Here is a 24,238-nt window from a genome sequence, read left to right as displayed (position 1 = left end):
AGGAAATAAATATAAATAACCAAAACATGTATGTGGTGTTTGGATGTCTGTTCATACTGTATGTGTATAATATTGTGCATTTCCAAATCAACAATCTCACTTACAGAATCCAGGTACAGGTCCCTTGTTAATCAAATAGCTAACTGAAAGTAAATGGAACTGTTCATAAAACTGCATGAGTCACGGAATCCAAATACAAACCTTTGTGTCTTCAAGCTGTTGTGGATAAAAACATTTGGCTATATTGGCAACAAACATAGGTGGAGTTCAACTTGTCCTGGTCATTTTTATGGAATAAAATCTTTAAGAAATTAACATTTTTACTTTTTTTTCTGCTGGTAGAAGGTCAAACTGAAACAGCAACAGTCTGTTTGTGCACAGTTTGGTTTCTACCTGTGCTACACTGTGCAGATTTTAACATAAAGTGTGACCAAAACCAAGCTTTCAGCATTAACGGTGAGTATTTCACAAATCAGAACCAGGAGAGTTACTCATTTAATAAATTAGTTTTTTTTTAAATAATTTAATTAGAACGTCTTTTCATTGTCATGAGCCTCTTAAAATAATGTGTGGGTTGTTTCCTATGATTCTGCAAAGGACAAAACGCCACCTGCAGTTTCTCTGCCCCCTCATCTCAAACTCAAATGCACATGTTGTATCCAATCATTTCTCACCTGAGCAGTTTTCATAAACCTGCAGCGGAAAGCCAGTGGTTCAGACCAGGCCTCATAAACGAGCCATGTGCTGCATGTGGGAGTGGGCACCCCATGGCCTCCATGGCTCTGTGGGCAGCGTAAGTGGTAAACAGAGAGGTAAACAGAAAGCGACGCTCACAGAAAAATGGTCCATTTGGTTTTTTCACAGCTGCCTGGTGGCATGAGGGTCACCAGCGCAGGTCTAACAGACTGTGGTTAGCTCACGCGCAATATATCGGCAGATGTTTTCAACAGTTTCTGGCACCATGTATTTGAAACTGTTTTTGCCCACGCAGTCACATACTCACACAGGGTGAATTATCTGATTTAAGACTACAGTTACGATGTAAATCATTTATCATAAATAGGTCCATTATAGTGTTGGTGGCCATCTGAACAATCTGAACAGCGTTTAAGACAAAGATGAAATGACAGACAAAGATTTCATTTAAAATCATCTCCCTGCTGCTCCTTGGTGATTATTGGCATTAATTATATCATGTATTCACAGGCCTTCCTGTAAGGAAAAAAAGAGATCTTTAAGAAATGTGACCTGTATGCAGTGGACTGAATCCTGAACATTCCAGCTTACTGCTGCTGTGTGGACTGGGTGAATGTGTCAGTGATTCCACTGTGGCTGTGTGGACTGGGTGAATGTGTCAGTGATAGCACTGTGGCTGTGCAGGCTGTGTGACTGTGTCAGTGATAGCACTGTGGCTGTGCTGACTGGGTGAATGTGTCAGTGATTCCACTGTGGCTGTGTGCACTGGGTGAATGTGTCAGTGATAACACTGTGGCTGTGTGGACTGGGTGAATGTGTCAGTGATAGCACTGCGGCTGTGTGCACTGGGTGAATGTGTCAGTGATAGCACTGCGGCTGTGCTGACTGTGTGACTGTGCCAGTGATAACACTGTGGCTGTGTGGACTGGGTGAATGTGTCAGTAATAACACTGTGGCTGTGCTGACTGTGACTATAGAGGCTGCGACTGTACTGACTGTGACTATAGAGACTGTGACTGTACTGACTGTGACTATAGAGACTGTGACAGTGCTGACTGTGACTATAGAGACTGTGACAGTGCTGACTGTGACTATAGAGACTGTGACAGGACAGACTGTGACTATAGAGACTGTGACTGTACTAACTGTGACTATAGAGACTGTGACTATAGAGACTGTGACAGTGCTGACTGTAACTATAGAGACTGTGACAGTGCTGACTGTGACTATAGAGACTGTGTCTTTACTGACTGTAACTATAGAGACTGTGACAGTGCTGACTGTGACTATAGAGACTGTGTCTTTACTGACTGTGTGATGGAGAGATACAGCACACAGTTCAGCCCCACAGTTCAATAAGTGTTTCTCCCTTGTACTCCTGAAGCAGAAATCTGTGCGTACACGGTGTCATTCTCTTCTCCCATAGAGAAGGCCAAGTGGCTTTCCTGTGGCTTTCATGCTCTGAGTGTGTTTGCACTTATCAACCAGATGACAGAGCTGCAGCAGAAGAGCGGGAGATAACAGCGTCTCTCAGTGCCTTTAGTCTCACATCAGCAGCATATCAAAGCTGCATTTGGGTGAGTGGATATGCTCTGTGTGCATCAGTACGCTTCCTCTCTCTGTGACAGAATGAACAGAGTCAGTGCAGACAGAAAACTAACTCTCAGAGACAGAGACCATCATCAGAATCTCTGATTCAGTCATTCAGTCTCTGATTCTGGGCGACATAGCTCAGGAGGTAAGAGCAGTTGTCTGGCAGTCGGAGGGTTGCCGGTTCGATCCCCGCCCTGGGCGTGTCGAAGTGTCCCTGAGCAAGACACCTAACCCCTAACTGCTCTGGTGAATGAGAGGCATCAATTATAAAGCGCTTTGGATAAAAGCGCTATATAAATGCAGTCCATTTACCATTTGATTCACTGCTTTATCAGAGTCAGTCAGTGTCTGATTCACTGCTTTATCAGAGTCAGCCAGTCTGTGATTCACTGCTTTATCAGAGTCAGTTTCTGATTCTCTGCTTTATCAGAGTCAGTCAGTCTCTGATTCACTGCTTTATCAGAGTCAGTCAGTCTCTGATTCACTGCTTTATCAGAGTAAGTCAGTCTGAATTTTCTCATCTTCAGCCTGTTTTGTGGGCCCACACAGGAACTGTCACACAGGGTTTTCGTCATACTTGTTCCTGGTTATGGTTATACACTTTGTTGTACGTCGCTCTGGATAAGAGCGTCTGCCAAATGCCTGTAATGTAATGTAATGTAATGTAACTGTATTGTGGCATCTTTGGGTTGTTCCTCTCTGGCTGATGACTGTAATTGGTGTGACTGACTGAAATAGGCTGTTGCCCGCAGTAACATAGTGGCCTGCTGCTCAGTCTGTGAGCAGTGACAGACAGGCTGCTCGATAGAGTGCACTAGAGAGTGGCACTTGCACCCCAAACAGTCCTCTGGTGCCCCAGCCACCCTGTGGCGTACCTGATGACACGTATAAATTGAGATGAGTCGCAAACGCTCAGTAACCACACATGCCTGCAGGCTGCCGGTCCTGCGTGTGCTGTGTTACCACACCTCATATGTGGAATGTGCATGTGTATTGTGTATTGTGTGTATGTGTGTATGTGTTGTGTGTTAATGCTGGCTCTGTGTGTTGTGTAGGGTGTGTGTAGTGTGTGTGTTGTGTGTTATCACTGGCTCTGTGTGTTGTGTGTAGTGTATGTGTTGTGTGTAGGGTGTGTGTTGTGTGTAGGGTGTGTGTTGTGTGTTATCGCTGGCTCTGTGTGTTGTGTGTAGTGTGTGTGTTGTGTGTTAACGCTAGCTCTGTGTGTTGTGTGTAGGGTGTGTGTTGTGTGTTAACGCTGGCTCTGTGTGTTGTGTGTTAACACTATCTCTGTGTGTTGTGTGTAGGGTGTGTGTTGTTTGTTATCGCTGGCTCTGTGTGTTGTGTGTTAATGCTAGCTTTGTGTGTAGGGTGTGTGTTGTGTGTTAACGCTGGCTCTGTGTGTTGGGTGTGTGTTGTGTGTAGGGTGTGTGTTGTGTGTTAACCCTGGCTCTGTGTGTTGTGTGTAGGGTGTGTGTTCTGTGTTATCGCTGGCTCTGTGTGTTGTGTGTAGGGTGTGTGTTGTGTGTTAATGCTAGCTCTGTGTGTTGTGTGCAGTGTATGTGTTGTGTGTTAACGCTGGCTCTGTGTGTTGTGTGTTAGCGTTAGCTCTGTGTGCAGTGTATGTGTTGTGTGTTGTGTGTTAACGTTAGCTCTGTGTGTTGCGTGCAGTGTATGTATTGTGTGTTGTGTGTTAACGCTGGCTCTGTGTGTTGTGTGTAGGGCGTGTGTTGTGTGTTAACGCTGGCTCTGTGTGTTGGGTGTTGGGTGTGTGTTGTGTGTTAATGCTAGCTCTGTGTGTTGTGTGTAGGGTGTGTGTTGTGTGTTAACGCTGGCTCTGTGTGTTGTGTGCAGTGTATGTGTTGTGTGTTAGCGTTAGCTCTGTGTGCAGTGTATGTGTTGTGTGTTGTGTGTTAACGCTAGCTCTACGCGGCCTGTGTTCCTTTGGGATTGATGCATTCAGCCCACTGTTGGTGCTCAGTGGGTCCATTTGTTCCTGCTCCTGGGGTCTGCTCTCTTTGTGAGTCATGTGACCCCGCGTTGACGCCCGTGATTGATCTGTTGATCCTCCACAGCTAGCTGAGCCCCGGGAGAGTGCTTAAACTTACCCATGCGAAAAATTGGAAATCTCTACACCCCCAGTCCATCTGAAATCTGATACCACCGTTCCCTTTGGGCTATAATTCAGTAATTAAATGACTGCTGAGGTGTGTATGCATCTGCGTGTGTTTGTGTGTGTGTGTGCATGTGTGTCTGCGCGTGTACGTGTGTGTGGATATGCATGTCTGTGTGTGTGTGCATGTGTGTGTGGATGTGCATGTCTGTGTGTGTGTGCATGTGTGTGTGTACGTGTGTGTGGATATGCATGTCTGTGTGTGTGTGCATCTGCGCGTGTACGTGTGTGTGGATATGCATGTCTGTGTGTGTGTGCATGTGTGTCTGTGTGTGTACATGTGTGTGGATATGCATGTCTGTGTGTGTGCGCATGTGTGTCTGTGTGTGCATGCACATACCTGTGTGTGTGTGTGTGTGTGTGCATGTGAGTGCCTGTGTGTGTGCATGCCTCTGTGTGTGCGTGTGTGTCTGTGTATGGATATGGATGCATGTATGGTGTGTGTGTGTGTGTGTCTGTGTATGGATGTGGATGCCTCTGTGTGTGCGTGTGTGTCTGTGTATGGATGTGGATGCATGTACGGTGTGTGTGTGTGTGCGTGTGTGTCTGTGTATGGATGTGGATGCCTCTGTGTGTGCGTGTGTGTCTGTGTATGAATGTGGATGCCTCTGTGTGTGTGCGTGTGTGTCTGTGTACGGATGTAGATGCCTGTGTGGTGTGTGTGTGTGTCTGTGTATGGATGTGGATGCCTGTATGGTGTGTGTGTGTCTGTGTATGGATGTGGATGCCTGTATGGTGTCTGTGTATGAATGTGGATGCCTCTGTGTGTGTGTGTGTGTGTGTCTGTATATGGATGTGGATGCCTGTATGGTGTGTGTGTGTGTCTGTGTATGGATGTGGATGCCTGTATGGTGTGTGTGTGTGTCTGTGTATGGATGTGGATGCCTGTATGGTGTGTGTGTGTCTGTGTATGGATGTGGATGCCTGTATGGTGTGTGTGTGTGTGTGTGTCTATGTATGGATGTGGATGCCTGTATGGTGTGTGTGTGTGTGTCTGTGTATGGATGTGGATGCCTGTATGGTGTGTGTGTGTGTGTGTGTGTGTCTGTGTATGGATGTGGGTGCTTGTATGGTGTGTGTGTGCTTGTGTGTGTATGTGTGTGTGTATGGATGTGGATGCCTGTATGGTGTGCGTGTGTGTCTGTGTATGGATGTGGATGCCTGTATGGTGTGTGTGTGTGTGAGGGGGTCTGCATGTGCATCCTTGTTTTAGCTCTGGGCTGTGTGTGTGTGTGTGCATGTGAGTGCCTGTGTGTGTGCATGGCTCTGCTTGTGTGTTTGTGTGTGTCTGTGTATGGATGTGGATGCCTGTATGGTGTGTGCGTGTGTGTCTGTGTATGGATGTGGATGCCTCTGTGTGTGCGTGTGTGTCTGTGTATGGATGTGGATGCCTGTATGGTGTGTGTGCGTGTGTCTGTGTATGGATGTGGATGCCTCTGTGTGTGTGATGTGTGTGTGTCTGTATATGGATGTGGATGCCTGTATGGTGTGCGTGTGTGTCTGTATATGGATGTGGATGCCTGTATGGTGTGAGTGTGGGTGTCTGTGTATGGATGTGGATGCCTCTGTGCGTGTGTGTGTCTGTGTGTGTGTCTGTATATGGATGTGGATGCCTGTATGGTGTGTGTGTGTGTCTGTATATGGATGTGGATGCCTGTATGGTGTGTGTGTGTCTGTGTATGGATGTGGATGCCTGTATGGTGTGTGTGTGTGTCTGTGTATGGATGTGGATGCCTCTGTGTGTGTTTGTGTGTGTCTGTGTATGGATGTGGATGCTTCTGTGTGTGTTTGTGTGTGTCTGTGTATGGATGTGTATGCCTGTATGGTGTGTGTGTGTGTGTGTCTGTGTATGGATGTGGATGCCTGTGTGGTGTGTGTGTGTGTCTGTGTATGGATGTGGATGCCTGTATGGTGTGTGTGTGTCTGTGTATGGATGTGGATGCCTGTATGGTGTGTGTATGTGTCTGTGTATGAATGTGGATGCCTCTGTGTGTGTGTGTGTGTGTGTGTGTGTCTGTATATGGATGTGGATGCCTGTATGGTGTGTGTGTGTGTCTGTGTATGGATGTGGATGCCTGTATGGTGTGTGTGTGTCTGTGTATGGATGTGGATGCCTGTATGGTGTGTGTGTGTGTGTGTGTCTGTGTATGGATGTGGATGCTTGTATGGTGTGTGTGTGTGTCTGTGTATGGATGTGGATGCCTGTATGGTGTGTGTGTGTGTGTGTCTGTGTATGGATGTGGGTGCTTGTATGGTGTGTGTGTGCTTGTGTGTGTATGTGTGTGTGTATGGATGTGGATGCCTGTATGGTGTGCGTGTTTGTCTGTGTATGGATGTGGATGCCTGTATGGTGTGTGTGTGTGTGAGGGGGTCTGCATGTGCATCCTTGTTTTAGCTCTGGGCTGTGTGTGTGTGTGTGCATGTGAGTGCCTGTGTGTGTGCATGCCTCTGCTTGTGTGTTTGTGTGTGTCTGTGTATGAATGTGGATGCCTGTATGGTGTGTGTGCGTGTGTGTCTGTGTATGGATGTGGATGCCTCTGTGTGTGTGTGTGTGTGTGTGTCTGTATATGGATGTGGATGCCTGTATGGTGTGCGTGTGTGTCTGTATATGGATGTGGATGCCTGTATGGTGTGAGTGTGGGTGTCTGTGTATGGATGTGGATGCCTCTGTGCGTGTGTGTGTGTGTGTGTCTGTATATGGATGTGGATGCCTGTATGGTGTGTGTGTGTGTGTCTGTATATGGATGTGGATGCCTGTATGGTGTGTGTGTGTCTGTGTATGGATGTGGATGCCTGTATGGTGTGTGTGTGTGTCTGTGTATGGATGTGGATGCCTCTGTGTGTGTTTGTGTGTGTCTGTGTATGGATGTGGATGCCTCTGTGTGTGTTTCTGTGTGTCTGTGTATGGATGTGTATGCCTGTATGGTGTGTGTGTGTGTGTCTGTGTATGGATGTGGATGCCTGTATGGTGTGTGTGTGTGTGTGTGTCTGTGTATGGATGTGGATGCCTGTATGGTGTGTGTGTCTGTGTCTGTGTATGGATGTGGGTGCTTGTATGGTGTGTGTGTGCTTGTGTGTGTGTCTGTGTGTGTGTGTGTGTGTGTGTGTCTGTGTATGGATGTGGATGCCTGTATGGTGTGTATGTGTGTCTGTGTATGGATGTGGATGCCTGTATGGTGTGTGTGTGTGCGTGTGTGTCTGTGTATGGATGTGGATGCCTGTATGGTGTGTGTGTGTGTCTGTGTATGGATGTGGATGGCTGTATGGTGTGTGTGTGTGTCTGTGTATGGATGTGGATGACTGTATGGTGTGTGTGTGTGTGTGCGTGTGCGTGTGTGTCTGTGTATGGATGTGGATGCCTCTGTGTGTGTGTGTGTGTCTGTGTATGGATGTGGATGCCTGTATGGTGTGTGTGTGTGTCTGTGTATGGATGTGGATGCCTCTGTGTGTGTTTCTGTGTGTCTGTGTGTGGATGTGGAGGCCTGTATGGTGTGTGTGTGTGTGTCTGTGTATGGATGTGGATGCCTGTATGGTGTGTGTGTGTGTCTGTATATGGATGTGGATGCCTGTATGGTGTGTGTGTGTGTGTCTGTATATGGATGTGGATGCCTGTATGGTGTGTGTGTGTCTGTGTATGGATGTGGATGCCTGTATGGTGTGTGTGTGTGTCTGTGTATGGATGTGGATGCCTCTGTGTGTGTCTGTGTATGGATGTGGATGCCTCTGTGTGTGTTTCTGTGTGTCTGTGTATGGATGTGTATGCCTGTATGGTGTGTGTGTGTGTGTCTTTGTATGGATGTGGATGCCTGTATGGTGTGTGTGTGTGTGTGTGTCTGTGTATGGATGTGGATGCCTGTATGGTGTGTGTGTCTGTGTCTGTGTATGGATGTGGGTGCTTGTATGGTGTGTGTGTGCTTGTGTGTGTGTCTGTGTGTGTGTGTGTGTGTGTGTCTGTGTATGGATGTGGATGCCTGTATGGTGTGTATGTGTGTCTGTGTATGGATGTGGATGCTTCTGTGTGTGTTTGTGTGTGTCTGTCTATGGATGTGTATGCCTGTATGGTGTGTGTGTGTGTGTGTCTGTGTATGGATGTGGATGCCTGTGTGGTGTGTGTGTGTGTCTGTGTATGGATGTGGATGCCTGTATGGTGTGTGTGTGTCTGTGTATGGATGTGGATGCCTGTATGGTGTGTGTATGTGTCTGTGTATGAATGTGGATGCCTCTGTGTGTGTGTGTGTGTGTCTGTATATGGATGTGGATGCCTGTATGGTGTGTGTGTGTGTCTGTGTATGGATGTGGATGCCTGTATGGTGTGTGTGTGTCTGTGTATGGATGTGGATGCCTGTATGGTGTGTGTGTGTGTGTGTGTCTGTGTATGGATGTGGATGCTTGTATGGTGTGTGTGTGTGTCTGTGTATGGATGTGGATGCCTGTATGGTGTGTGTGTGTGTGTGTCTGTGTATGGATGTGGGTGCTTGTATGGTGTGTGTGTGCTTGTGTGTGTATGTGTGTGTGTATGGATGTGGATGCCTGTATGGTGTGCGTGTTTGTCTGTGTATGGATGTGGATGCCTGTATGGTGTGTGTGTGTGTGAGGGGGTCTGCATGTGCATCCTTGTTTTAGCTCTGGGCTGTGTGTGTGTGTGTGCATGTGAGTGCCTGTGTGTGTGCATGCCTCTGCTTGTGTGTTTGTGTGTGTCTGTGTATGAATGTGGATGCCTGTATGGTGTGTGTGCGTGTGTGTCTGTGTATGGATGTGGATGCCTCTGTGTGTGTGTGTGTGTGTGTGTCTGTATATGGATGTGGATGCCTGTATGGTGTGCGTGTGTGTCTGTATATGGATGTGGATGCCTGTATGATGTGAGTGTGGGTGTCTGTGTATGGATGTGGATGCCTCTGTGCGCGTGTGTGTGTGTGTGTGTGTCTGTATATGGATGTGGATGCCTGTATGGTGTGTGTGTGTGTGTCTGTATATGGATGTGGATGCCTGTATGGTGTGTGTGTGTCTGTGTATGGATGTGGATGCCTGTATGGTGTGTGTGTGTGTCTGTGTATGGATGTGGATGCCTCTGTGTGTGTTTGTGTGTGTCTGTGTATGGATGTGGATGCCTCTGTGTGTGTTTCTGTGTGTCTGTGTATGGATGTGTATGCCTGTATGGTGTGTGTGTGTGTGTCTGTGTATGGATGTGGATGCCTGTATGGTGTGTGTGTGTGTGTGTGTCTGTGTATGGATGTGGATGCCTGTATGGTGTGTGTGTCTGTGTCTGTGTATGGATGTGGGTGCTTGTATGGTGTGTGTGTGCTTGTGTGTGTGTCTGTGTGTGTGTGTGTGTGTGTGTCTGTGTATGGATGTGGATGCCTGTATGGTGTGTATGTGTGTCTGTGTATGGATGTGGATGCCTGTATGGTGTGTGTGTGTGTCTGTGTATGGATGTGGATGCCTGTATGGTGTGTGTGTGTGTCTGTGTATGGATGTGGATGGCTGTATGGTGTGTGTGTGTGTCTGTGTATGGATGTGGATGACTGTATGGTGTGTGTGTGTGTGTGCGTGTGCGTGTGTGTCTGTGTATGGATGTGGATGCCTCTGTGTGTGTGTGTGTGTCTGTGTATGGATGTGGATGCCTGTATGGTGTGTGTGTGTGTCTGTGTATGGATGTGGATGCCTCTGTGTGTGTTTCTGTGTGTCTGTGTGTGGATGTGGAGGCCTGTATGGTGTGTGTGTGTGTGTCTGTGTATGGATGTGGATGCCTGTATGGTGTGTGTGTGTGTCTGTGTATGGATGTGGATGCCTGTATGGTGTGTGTGTGTGTTAGTGCAGCGTTTCCCAACCGGTGTGCTGCGGCACTCTGGTGTGCCGTGTGAAAAATCCTTTAAAAAAATGTTAATGGTCAAATGAATTTAAAAAACTTAAATGAACAAATCCCATTCACAAAAGCCTAAATAAATGTCATTAAAATGTCATATCACTTAATTAAAACGGCAAAAGAACATTTAGGCTTACTGTTGGCACGTCACATCAACGTCAGTACGTCGCTCGCGGGTTTTTTCTGTCGGCGTGGTGTGCCATGAGATTCTGTAAATTTGATAAGTGTGCCGCGGAAGGAAAAAGGTTGGGAAACGCTGTGTTAGTGTGTGTGTGTGTGTCTGTGTATGGATGTGGATGCCTGTATGGTGTGTGTGTTAGTGTGTGTGTGTGTGTCTGTGTATGGATGTGGATGCTTGTATGGTGTGTGTGTGCTTGTGTGTGTGTGTGTGTGCGCCTGTGTGTGTGTGTGTGTGTGTGTGTGTGTGTGTGCGCCTGTGTGTGTGTGTGTGCCTCTGTGTATGTGAGGGGGTCTGCATGTGCATCCTTGTTTTAGCTCTGGGCTGAAAGCTGCTCCCACTCTAGCCCTTTGCAGATATGACTGGACACCCCTGCAGTAAGCAGCTGATGCAGCAGGGTGGTGGTGCGGTATGAACATGCCAGATGTACACAGAGAATGCCAATGAGCCATGACATGTTCTCCCAGCCTCCCAGCACGTGCGGGCAGTAATGGCGGCTGTATGTGATGCATATACGCTCTATAAACCCACTTCACTGACATTCATAACATAAAAAATAACATGAGTAAAATAAAAAAAATGTGCTACAAGTTTTGAGACTGCTTATCCTTCTGCAAACCAATTTTGGGTCATTTAAAGTGTGCCTCTTGCGTCGTCTCTGCATCCTAACGGAAATGTTGTGTTTTTTCTCCTGCGAAGGCAGCCCCACCCAGAGCAGCCCCCTCCTGCCGCCTCTGCCTGTCCCGGGACGCCCCCCTCTCCAACCCCAGCTGGACATCAAGCACTTCCTTCCCTTTCACCTCAGCGCCTCCTCCCCACTCAGCCTCTTCCCAAATTTCAACACGGTGAGTTCCGCCCTTTCTGGCCACCACAGGACCCGCCCACAATGATCAGATTCAGGGCTCCATTCAAGATGGGAAACCTATAGCAGTGGTTTCATACACTGAAACAGTGCTGTTACTGAACGTCTGGTTTCAGACTGCTCTCACTGAACATCTTGTTTCAGAGTGCTGTTACTGAACATCTGGTTTCAGAGTGCTGTTACTGAACATCTGGTTTCAGAGTGCTGTTACTGAACATCTGGTTTCAGAGTGCTGTTACTGAACGTCTGGTTTCAGAGTGCTGTTACTGAACATCTGGTTTCAGACTGCTGTTACTGAACATCTGGTTTCAGACTGCTGTTTCTGAACGTCTGGTTTCAGAGTGCTATACTGAACGTCCGGTTTCAGAGTGCTGTACTGAACGTCTGGTTTCAGAGTGCTGTACTGAACGTCTGGTTTCAGAGTGCTGTTACTGAACGTCTGGTTTCAGAGTACTGTACTGAACGTCTGGTTTCAGAGTGCTGTTACTGAACATCTGGTTTCAGAGTGCTATACTGAACGTCTGGTTTCAGAGTGCTGTTACTGAACGTCTGGTTTCAGAGTGCTGTTACTGAACATCTGGTTTCAGAGTGCTGTTACTGAACGTCTGATTTCAGAGTGCTATACTGCTATACTGAACGTCTGGTTTCAGAATACTGTACTGAATGTCTGGTTTCAGAGTGCTGTTACTGAACGTCTGGTTTCAGAGTGCTGTACTGAACGTCTGGTTTCAGAGTGCTGTTACTGAACGTCTGGTTGCAGAGTACTGTACTGAACGTCTGGTTTAAGAGTGCTGTTACTGAACGTCTGGTTTCAGAGTGCTGTTACTGAACATCTGGTTTCAGAGTGCTATACTGAACGTCTGGTTTCAGAGTGCTGTTACTGAACGTCTGGTTTCAGAGTGCTGTTACTGAACGTCTGGTTTCAGAGTGCTGTTACTGAACATCTGGTTTCAGAGTGCTGTTACTGAACGTCTGGTTTCAGAGTGCTATACTGAACGTCTGGTTTCAGAATACTGTACTGAATATCTGGTTTCAGAGTGCTGTTACTGAACGTCTGGTTTCAGAGTGCTGTACTGAATGTCTGGTTTCAGAGTGCTGTTACTGAACGTCTGGTTTCAGAGTGCTGTACTGAACACCTGGTTGCAGAGTGCTGTTACTGAATGTATGGTTTCAGAGTGCTGTACTGAACGTCTGGTTTCAGAGTGCTGTACTGAACGTCTGGTTTCAGAGTGCTATACTGAACGTCTGGTTTCAGAATACTGTACTGAATGTCTGGTTTCAGAGTGCTGTTTCTGAACGTCTGGTTTCAGAGTACTGTACTGAACGTCTGGTTTAAGAGTGCTGTTACTGAACGTCTGGTTTCAGAGTGCTGTTACTGAACATCTGGTTTCAGAGTGCTATACTGAACGTCTGGTTTCAGAGTGCTGTTACTGAACGTCTGGTTTCAGAGTGCTGTTACTGAACATCTGGTTTCAGAGTGCTGTTACTGAACGTCTGGTTTCAGAGTGCTATACTGCTATACTGAACGTCTGGTTTCAGAATACTGTACTGAATGTCTGGTTTCAGAGTGCTGTTACTGAACGCCTGGTTTCAGAGTGCTGTACTGAACGTCTGGTTTCAGAGTGCTGTTACTGAACGTCTGGTTTCAGAGTACTGTACTGAACGTCTGGTTTAAGAGTGCTGTTACTGAACGTCTGGTTTCAGAGTGCTGTTACTGAACATCTGGTTTCAGAGTGCTATACTGAACGTCTGGTTTCAGAGTGCTGTTACTGAACGTCTGGTTTCAGAGTGCTGTTACTGAACATCTGGTTTCAGAGTGCTGTTACTGAACGTCTGGTTTCAGAGTGCTGTTACTGAACGTCTGGTTTCAGAGTGCTGTTACTGAACGTCTGGTTTCAGAGTGCTATACTGCTATACTGAACGTCTGGTTTCAGAATACTGTACTGAATGTCTGGTTTCAGAGTGCTGTTACTGAACGTCTGGTTTCAGAGTGCTATACTGCTATACTGAACGTCTGGTTTCAGAATACTGTACTGAATGTCTGGTTTCAGAGTGCTGTACTGAACACTTGGTTGCAGAGTGCTGTTACTGAATGTATGGTTTCAGAGTGCTGTACTGAATGTCTGGTTTCAGAGTGCTGTACTGAACATCTGGTTTCAGAGTGCTATACTGAACGTCTGGTTTCAGAGTGCTGTACTGAACATCTGGTTTCAGAGTGCTATACTGAACGTCTGGTTTCAGAATACTGTACTGAATGTCTGGTTTCAGAGTGCTGTTTCTGAACGTCTGGTTTCAGAGTGCTATACTGAACATCTGGTTTCAGAGTGCTATACTGAACGTCCGGTTTCAGAGTGCTGTACTGAACGTCCGGTTTCAGAGTGCTGTACTGAACGTCTGGTTTCAGAGTGCTGTACTGAACGTCTGGTTTCAGAGTGCTGTTACTGAACGCCCGGTTTCAGAGTGCTATACTGAACGTCTGGTTTCAGAGTGCTATATTGAATGTCCGGTTTCAGAGTGCTATACTGAACGTCTGGTTTCAGAGTGCTGTTACTGAACGTCTGGTTTCAGAGTGATGTTACTGCACGTCTGGTTTCAGAGTGCTATACTGAACGTCTGGTTTCAGAGTGCTGTTACTGAACATCTGGTTTCAGAGTGCTGTTACTGAACATCTGGTTTCAGAGTGCTGTTACTGAACGTCTGGTTTCAGAGTGCTGTTACTGAACGTCTGGTTTCAGAATACTGTACTGAATGTCTGGTTTCAGACTGCTGTTTCTGAACGTCTGGTTTCAGAGTGCTATACTGAACATCTGGTTTCAGAGTGCTGTTACTGAACGTCTGGTTTCAGAGTGCTGTACTGAACATCTGGTTTTAGAGTGCTATACTGAACGTCTGGTTTCAGAGTGCTGTCACGGCACTCTGGTGTGCCGTGTGAAAAAAAAATTCAAAAAAAAATATATAATTTTCAAATTAATTAAAAGATCTTAAAAGAACAAATCCCATTCACAAAAGCCAAAATAAATGTCAAATGCATATTGCTTAATTAAAACCCCAAAAGAACATTTAGGCTTACTGTTGGCACATCACATCAACGTCAGTACGTCGCTCGTGGTGTGCCATGAGATTATGTAAATTTGGAAAGTGTACCACCGAAAGAAAAAGGTTGGGAAACGCTGCCCTAGTCAAATTTAGCAAAAGGTTTCACATCTTGAACCAACCCAGGAACCAGTTCTGCCACTGGCAGCAGGTCCGAAGTTAGAGAGTAGAGAGGTGGGGGCCCACACAGATTTCAGCATGATTGTGCCATTCTTAAATGATCATCGTCTATCAGCATGAACAGAGCCTAACCCCCCCTTATATTCCCAGCTCTGCCAGCCTCTCTCATGGACACGCCTCCTCTTCATTCTCATTCGCTGACTGCCCATTTAAATGTATATTTTTCTGTGGCAGGAGCTGTCCATGACAACAGCCCCAACAATACGCCTCTTGAGCTGCACGCTGTTCTCAGAAACCTGGCAAACATTGTTTTAAACAACTGTGGTAGATTCAAGCACTATTTCCCTGAAGAAATTCTCCATGTCTTTCTTTTTCTGATTGTCTGTACCCGTGTGGTATATCTTGCCCGTACATCTTGAGCTGTTGTAATTATCTGGCTTTCAGTAAGACAAAGGCAATCTGTGTTTCATTCTTTTACACCCACACTCTCTTTTTGGTTCCCTTTGTCGGTTTTGTTTTTACCTCTGACTGGCTTTTTCTTAGGCATTCTTCTGCCTCCATTTTAAGTAAAAGCGCGTTTAGCCTTCTCCAGATCCTCTCCCCCTGCCTTAAAGGAGGTCTGGGAAAGAAAATCCAGGAAGTGGAAATAAGTGGGACACAGTCGTATCCGGAGCTGATGCACTAAAGCGTTTAAGGAGATTTTTGGGGGGTTTGTGTGAGTGAGTACATTTCCTTTGAAAGCCTCTGTGTGTTCCCTACTCAGTCGGCCATTCTGGCTCTGGAAATCACTCAGAACAGGCTTTTAGAAAGCCTCTCTGTGTGTTCCCTACTCAGTTGGCCATTCTGGCTCTAGAAATCACTCAGAACGTGCTCTTAGAAAGCCTCTGTTTAGAGCTAACTAGCCGAGAGTGAGTGGGGAAAAGGAAATCCTCCCAAAATCCTTTAAGTGCATCATCTCCTCTGACAGTGAATCTGCCTGAGTGGCTCTTCTGCCCCTCAGTCTCCTCCCATTTACTGGGTCCTCCCACTCCTTGGCTCCTCCCCTTGCCCTCCCCCCTCCCCCCCCCCCCCCCCCCCCCAATCTGGTCTCTCACTGCCACCCGGCAGAGGAAGAGGGTATCATCAGATAAGACCCACTCAACTCCCATAGGTAGCTGATCTTTCTTTAGGAATAAGCATCCAATAGGAAGAGGAAGAGAAGGCCAACGTGGGAAATCCGAGCCCCAGCCGCACAAGGAGGCTGTCGGGGGGGGTGGGGGGGTGGGGGGTGGGGAGGGTTGACAGTTTTCTGCCTGATAGACTGCACCACGTTGCCTTGCATGTTATAGGTGTAGTCATCTGCGTACAGCAGTCTATAGAAAACTGATACCATCGTGCTCAACCACTTCAGTGTGGTGTGTAAAACCAATGATTATAGGAGTCCAAATAAATAGTGCACACAACAATAAGGCTCCAAAATATCACTCACATTCATTTATAGCAGCAGGGTAACAAAGTACACAGACATTTCCAAGAAATGCCTTCTTTAGTGTGTAAGGAATTTCTGGGTGTGACTGAATATAAAAGCAGCACAGGTGTTAATCATTAACTTTAAGGCGATAATTGATATCCCCTCACTGAGCAGGCGCATCAGGTTCTCTAAGTTTAATCACAATTAATGAAATGAAATAAAATTGGGGTGTGAAATGTGCAGATCATCAGGCAAGAAGCCGTCATACAGGACAGAGTGCCTCACAGCCACATTAACTCAGGTTTACTCTTTGCTCTTGTACATTTGTGCACAACGGGAAATCAATAAAATATAAAGATAAGATGAGACACACCAGTTTATAGTAGGGCCCCTACCCTAAACCCCACCCACAATGCCCAGGCCCACACTCTAAACACCACCCACAATACCCAGGCCCATACCCTAAACCCCACCCACATTACCCAGGTCCCACCCTAAACCCCACCCACAATACCCAGGCCCACACTGTAAACCCCACCCACAATGCCCAGGCCCCACCCTAAACCCCACCCACAATGCCCAGGCCTACACTGTAAACCCCACCCACAATGCCCAGGCCCCACCCTAAACCCCACCCACAATACCCAGGCCCATACTCTAAACCCCACCCACAATACCCAGATCCCTACCCTAAACTCCACCCATAATACCCAGGCCCATACTCTAAACCCCACCCACATTACCCAGGCCCCACCCTAAACACCACCCGCAGTGCCCAGGCCCATACTCTAAACCCTTCATGTGAAGGGCCATGATTTAGGTTCTAGCCTATGAATATTTATTTTTATCTTTTTAGTTCTATTATTTTTGCCAGCCATAATGTCTAGAAGGCTTTAAATGTCCTGGACTTCCAGCAGGAGAGTGCCCCCCCCCCCCCTTCCCTCCCCCTCCCTCGTTCATTCTGTATCCTGTACAGCACTGTGCCCTTCTCACTGTATCCTGTACAGCACTGTCCCCTTCTCTCTGTATCCTGTACAGCACTGTCCCCTTCTCTCTGTATCCTGTACAGCACTGTCCCCTTCTCTCTGTATCCTGTACAGCACTGTGCCCTACTCTCTGTATCCTGTACTGCCCCCTTCTCTCTGTATCCTGTACAGCACTGTCCCCTTCTCTCTGTATCCTGTACAGCACTGTGCCCTTCTCTCTGTATCCTGTACAGCACTGTCCCCTTCTCTCTGTATCCTGTACAGCACTGTGCCCTACTCTCTGTATCCTGTACAGCACTGTCCCCTTCTCTCTGTATCCTGTACAGCACTGTGCCCTACTCTCTGTATCCTGTACTGCCCCCTTCTCTCTGTATCCTGTACAGCACTGTCCCCTTCTCTCTGTATCCTGTACAGCACTGTGCCCTTCTCTCTGTATCCTGTACAGCACTGTCCCCTACTCTCTGTATCCTGTACAGCAGTGTCCCCTTCTCACTGTATCCTGTACAGCACTGTGCCCTTCTCTCTGTATCCTGTACAGCACTGTCCCCTTCTCTCTGTATCCTGTACAGCACTGTGCCCTTCTCTCTGTATCCTGTACAGCACTGTCCCCTTCTCTCTGTATCCTGTACAGCACTGTGCTCTTCTCTCTGTATCCTGTACAGCACTGTGCTCTTCTCTCTGTATCCTGTACAGCACTGTGCCCTTCTCTCTGCAGAGAGGCAGTGTATGAGCCTGGAACCTCGTGCTGTGTGTTTATTAATGTGTTTCCTGGCTCTCATAGATGGACCCAGTCCAGAGAGCGGTGATCAACCACACGTTTGGGGTCCCCCAGCCTCTCAGGAAGAAGCAGATAATTTCCTGCAACATCTGCCACCTGAGGTTCAACTCTATGGTGAGTGAGCCCGCCCTCCCACACACCTGCATGAGCTCACCCTGCCCCACACACCTGCATGAGCTCACCCTGCCCCCACACACCTGCATGAGCTCACCCTGCCCCCACACACCTGCATGAGCTCACCCTGCCCCCACACACCTGCATGAGCTCACCCTGCCCCCACACACCTGCATGAGCTCAGCCTGCCTTCCCACACACCTGCATGAGCTCACCCTGCCCCCACACACCTGCATGAGCGCAGCCTGCCTTCCCACACACCTGCATGAGCTCACCCTGCCCCCACACACCTGCATGAGCTCACCCTGCCCCCACACACCTGCATGAGCGCAGCCTGCCTTCCCACACACCTGCATGAGCTCACCCTGCCCCCACACACCTGCATGAGCTCAGCCTGCCTTCCCACACACCTGCATGAGCTCACCCTGCCCCCACACTCCTGCATGAGCTCAGCCTGCCTTCCCACACACCTGCATGAGCTCACCCTGCCCCACACACCTGTATGAGCCCATCCCTCCCACACACCTGCATGAGCTCGCCCTGCCCCACACACCTGCATGAGCGCGCCCTGCCCCACGCACCTGCATGAGCCTGCCTCCCCACACACCTGCATGAGCCCATCTCTCCCACACACCTGCATGAGTTCACCCTGCCCCACACACCTGCATGAGCTCACCCTGCCCCCACACACCTGCATGAGCCCATCCCTCCCGCACACCTGCATGAGCTCACCCTGCCCCACACACCTGCATGAGCTCACCTTGTGCGTTTATACTGCTTATCTGCACAAGTCCATCTCACACGCCTGCATGAGCCAATCCTGCACATCTGCACAAGTCCCTCCCACACGCCCCGATTTCTGTCTTTGCTCCTGTCTCTTAGTCAACCTTTCTCTCTCTCACTCCTTCTCTCACTCACTCACTCTCACTTCCTCTCTCTCTTTAATTTCTCTAAGCATTTTTTTTAGCACCTGCAGATTAGTCATGACAATCGGTGAAAATCCTGAGGATAGAAGGAAAAGCATAGTCCATTTGTAGTTGGAGAGAGTATGTGGGTGGGTGGGTGGGTAGGTGTTTGTTTTTGTGTATTTTTGTGCCTTCCTGTGTGTGTGTGTATGTGAAAGGAATTCAAATCCTTTCCACTTTTAAAGAACTGCAGTGTGTATTCAGCCCTTCAACATCACACATGTCTTAATTATTTTTAAAAGTCTTGTCCACCATTTCTTCCTCTTAAGTGGTCTCTGCTTCCTTTTTCTCAATTGAATCTGAATTGAATTCTTTTTGGCAATAATAATAGTGTTTTTATGCTAGTAGTGACAAGGCTTGAAGTCTCTGTTTGCGCAACATGCAGCCCCTTTGAGGGAAAACATTTCAGTGCAGTTCTGGCATTTTCTCCAGCTTGGCTGTGACTCGCCTTATAAACCTGTCAGTCAGTACTGCTGAAACGGACGTGAGCCGCGACTGGAAAGTGGTGGCATTGCTCATTTACCAGATGCAGAATAAATGTGAGCAGGTTGTGCTAATCCCACCATGTGTAGTATACACATTAGCAATAGCACTGATATTTGGCCAAGATTTAGAGAAGGGTGCTTTATTTACATTTTATTCTGAAGGCAGTATTGTTAAGATAAGTTGAAAAGCTGCTCAATGCATTTTTATAAATCTACCCCAACCCACTAAGCACGTGTTCAAAAAATGCTTTTCAGATTTGCTCAGCATTTCTAGTTTCTTTTCTGTAATTGGAAGAGGCCGTTAGGTGTCACAGAGTTTTATAATCAATGCTTGCATGTGCTCAGGAACCTGCCATTTTGGACAGTTTAACAAATGTCCTCAAAGACACATTTGTGAGACAAAATTTGAAATGAAATGTCCTATAGAAGCTAAGCAAACTCATTATTACTGGAACCAGTTCATTCATGCTTTCTGTCTAGCAAAGAAACCCATTTTCAATTGGCATTCCTATCTCTCCCGCTCGACTTCAATTAATTTAAGCTGTGCTTGCATCTTGAGTTATTGTATAACTTATTTACATTTATATGGAAATGAGCGAAATTTGCAGAATTCTAATGAGGCGATCCTTTGAATGCGGCGTGGACATTTTTATCACAGGTGGGTTCAGCACACTGAATAATGGCTATGCTCTCAGCATCTAAAAATGAGCCCTATTTTAAAAAGTAAATGTCCTTAACTGTGACCCCCCCACCCCTTATAGTGGATTGGGCAGATAGGGCAGACAGTCTGGCACAAGTGTGTGAATCCAGGCTTCAGCTGTGTCCTTTAAGTGTGCATGTTTGAGAATCCACACTTCAGCTGTATCCTTTAAGTGTGCATCTTTAAGAATCCACACTTCAGCTGTGTCCTTTAAGTGTGCATCTTTAAGAATCCACACTTCAGCTGTGTCCTTTAAGTGTGCATGTTTGAGAATCCACACTTCAGCTGTATCCTTTAAGTGTGCATCTTTAAGAATCCACACTTCAGCTGTGTCCTTTAAGTGTGCATCTTTAAGAATCCACACTTCAGCTGTGTCCTTTAAGTGTGCATCTTTAAGAATCCACACTTCAGCTGTGTCCTTTAAGTGTGCATGGAGGGGGGCATCCCCCAGACCCCCTACAGGGTTCCTAGTGTTCATGCATAAACAAACATTCTAATGTATGTGCTTATTAAAACATATTGGTATAAAAACTTAAGGAAACATGCTAGTGTTTGCTCTTAAACAAACAGTGTACATGTTAAGGTATATGCTGAAATAAATACACTGATACACACGCTTAAACACACTGGTGTTCATGCTTATACAAATATGCTGTTAAACATGTTTAATCAAGCACTCAGGTGTACACCTGTAAAAATTACTGATGTACAACACATAAAATCAACCACCTACGTCCCCCCCCCCCTCCCCCCGCCACACACACACACACACACACAACCAAATCCGAGCATCTTGGTAGACCGCAGCCAGCTACTTTGTCATGTCTCTGTTAAACAGGCTTGGATCGATCGATCACACAAAACACACAGAAGCTGCTGGACAAGCATAAACCTTCAGACCCTGACTAATCCACCGTGCATCCCCCCAGTTACTGTCCCACAGGCTCCCGCTAACGGCACTGCAGCCGGTGGGGCTTTTAAACCACACCCCCCCCCCCCCCCCCCCTTTTCAGCACCCCCGTCCATTCATACTCCTGTCTGCTCCCCCTCGGCCTATCAGGATTCACCAACACCCTCTCCCCACCTTTACTCCTGCTCACGGTCTCTGATCTGGACTTACTTTATTATTTTTATTGCTATGAGAGCAGTATTTTAATCGTTGAACTTTTTTTTTTAAAGTTTGACTCTCCTTCACTTCTGGATGAAGTTCTTTGAGGAAGTATTCATTGTTGATTATTTCAACTATTGCTTTATTACTTCCATAATAAGCTTACAGTATACATTCAGCATGCACAGCACACCGGTCAGCGTGCTTGGAAGGCTGTGTTATATATATGTTAACACATGGAGATGTGTTATATAGTGAGTGTGTATCTGACCAGGCTCCACGTGTTATATAGTGAGTGTGTATCTGACCAGGCTCCATGTGTTATATAATGAGTATGTACTATCTCACCAGGCTCCATGTGTTACATAGTGAGTGTGTATCTGACCAGGCTCCACGTGTTATATAGTGAGTGTGTATCTGACCAGGCTCCATGTGTTATATAATGAGTATGTACTATCTGACCAGGCTCCATGTGTTACATAGTGAGTGTGTATCTCACCAGGCTCCATGTGTTATATAGTGAGTGTGTACTATCTGACCAGGCTCCATGTGTTATATAGTGAGTGTGTACTATCTGACCTGGCTCCATGTGTTATATAGTGAGTGTGTACTATCTCACCAGGCTCCATGTGTTATATAGTGAGTGTGTATCTCACCAGGCTCCATGTGTTATATAGTGAGTGTGTACTATCTGACCAGGCTCCATGTGTTATATAATGAGTATGTACTATCTCACCAGGCTCCATGTGTTACATAGTGAGTGTGTATCTCACCAGGCTCCATGTGTTATATAGTGAGTGTGTATCTCACCAGGCTCCATGTGTTATATAGTGAGTGTGTACTATCTGACCAGGCTCCATGTGTTATATAATGAGTATGTACTATCTCACCAGGCTCCATGTGTTATATAGTGAGTGTGTACTATCTCACCAGGCTCCATGTGTTATATAGTGAGTGTGTATCTGACCAGGCTCCATGTGTTATATAGTGAGTGTGTATCTGACCAGGCTCCATGTGTTATATAATGAGTATGTACTATCTGACCAGGCTCCATGTGTTATATCGTGAGTGTGTATCTCACCAGGCTCCATGTGTTATATAGTGAGTGTGTATCTCACCAGGCTCCATGTGTTATATAGTGAGTGTGTATCTCACCAGGCTCCATGTGTTATATAGTGAGTGTGTATCTCACCAGGCTCCATGTGTTATATCGTGAGTGTGTATCTCACCAGGCTCCATGTGTTATATAGTGAGTGTGTACTATCTCACCAGGCTCCATGTGTTATATAGTGAGTGTGTATCTCACCAGGCTCCATGTGTTATATAGTGAGTGTGTACTATCTCACCAGGCTCCATGTGTTATATAGTGAGTGTGTGCTATCTCACCAGGCTCCATGACTCCACATGAAATACAGGTATGCTGCTATGGGAAGCTCACCGGCTGTCTGCAGTGTGTACCCACTTGTGTTTGGCGAGTACATATTAGCATTCCTCTAACTTCAGCCCTGCTTCGGAGCCTGTGATTGGTTTCACTGAATGGTGCTCCCAGAGAAAACCCAAATATGTTTGCTGCGACTTCGCCGTAGCCGGGCAACTCCTGTGACTACTGCTGCCATGACAGCTCGGCAGCTCCGCTGCAGGTCACGCTAAACAAGCCGCAATTAAGAGGGGCCGTTTTCATTTCCCTCTCTAGGGAGCAGGGACAAATAGCTCCCACCCAAAACCAGGGTGCTAGTGATGCTTCTGCACTAGCAACCTAGCATGAGCCAGTAAAAGTCCCAGCTATTGCCCCTCTAATGGAGGAGCTCTCCAGAGCTGATTCCCACTTGGTTCCTGTTGACTCCAGCCTCTTGCTGGCGTCTGGGGGCCTCAGCTGGCTCGGGAGGTGTGCATGTGACCTGCCCATGCGTGTCATTCTGTGAGTAGTGAGCGTGTGTCTGATGGCGGCCAGCGGAAGCCGTTGTCACACTTTGAGCTCTCACACTGCATGTTTAACGGGGTGTTTACAGTGCAGAACTGCTCTGAGGGAAGTGATAGATTAGAGAATGCTGGGAGGGGTCTGAATGAGTGTATGTTTGTTGGGTGTAGGTGTGTGATTCCTGTGTGTGTGCAAGTGTATGTCAGATTCTAAGTTTGGTAGCGATTGTGGTGTAGGTATAATGGCGGATATGTGTATGTGAGTGACGGTGAGCATGTTTATTGTGGATGTGAGCATGTTTATTGTGGATGTAAGCATGTTTATTGTGGATGTGAGCATGTTTATGGTGGATGATCATTACATTATTACATTACATTACAGGCATTTAGCAGACGCTCTTATCCAGAGCGACGTACAACAAGTGCATTGGTTCAAGGTGCAGAGGTGCAGAAAAACACACGAGAGTGAAGTAAAGATCGTAGTGCCAGAGCAGTCAGGTGCGAGCAGACTCCGCTCATCCTGGAGAGTGTGCGTGTGTGTGTGTGTCTGTGCGTGTGTGTGTGTGCGTGTGAGCATCATACACTGCCTGGCCAAAAAAAAAAAGTTGCACACTCTGATATTTCGTTGGACCGCCTTTAGCTTTGATTACGGCACACATTCGTCATGGCGTTGTTTCGACAACCTTATGCAACGTCACAAGTTCTCATAACATTTATTTCCATCCAGAATTGCATTATCTTGTATTAACGACCGGAGAGTCGAAACACTGTAAAGTCTTCTCCAGCACATCCCAAAAACTTTCAATGGGGTTAAGGTCAGGACTCTGTGGTGGCCAATTCATGTGTGAAAATGATTCCTCATGCTCCCAGAACCACTCTTTCACATTTTGAGCCCAATGAATCTTGGCATTGTCGTCCTGCCGTCAGGGAAGAAAAAATCCATTGATGGGATAACCTGGTCATTCAGTACATTCGGGTACTCAACTGACTTTATTTTATTGCCGCATAACGTTGCTGAGCCTAGACCTGACCAACTGAAGCAACTCCAGATCATAACATTGCCTCCAGAGGGTTGTACAGTGGGCACTGTCCAAAAAAATCCAAGCGGCGACTTTTTTTTTGGTCAGGCAGTGTACATGAACTATGCTCAGCTTTAGAAA

The 24,238-nt window shown here is 46.9% G+C and overlaps 1 protein-coding gene across 1 annotated transcript in view; it reads left to right on the top strand.

Annotated features, from left to right (window-relative positions):
• LOC118216012 (zinc finger protein 385C-like) overlaps positions 1 to 24,238 on the top strand; it is an 82,354-nt gene that overhangs the window by 36,915 nt on the left and 21,201 nt on the right. The window contains exons 2-3 of the mRNA XM_035397009.1: positions 11,200 to 11,345; positions 17,793 to 17,903. Of these exons, the coding sequence (XP_035252900.1) occupies positions 11,200 to 11,345; positions 17,793 to 17,903 (257 nt within the window). The remainder of the gene's footprint in view (positions 1 to 11,199; positions 11,346 to 17,792; positions 17,904 to 24,238) is intronic.

The sequence above is a fragment of the Anguilla anguilla genome, chromosome 17, assembly GCF_013347855.1.
Source record: "Anguilla anguilla isolate fAngAng1 chromosome 17, fAngAng1.pri, whole genome shotgun sequence".
NCBI lineage: Eukaryota > Metazoa > Chordata > Actinopteri > Anguilliformes > Anguillidae > Anguilla > Anguilla anguilla.
The sequence above is the reverse complement of the archived record's forward strand: the minus strand, read 5'-3'. Positions and strand labels throughout refer to the sequence as shown.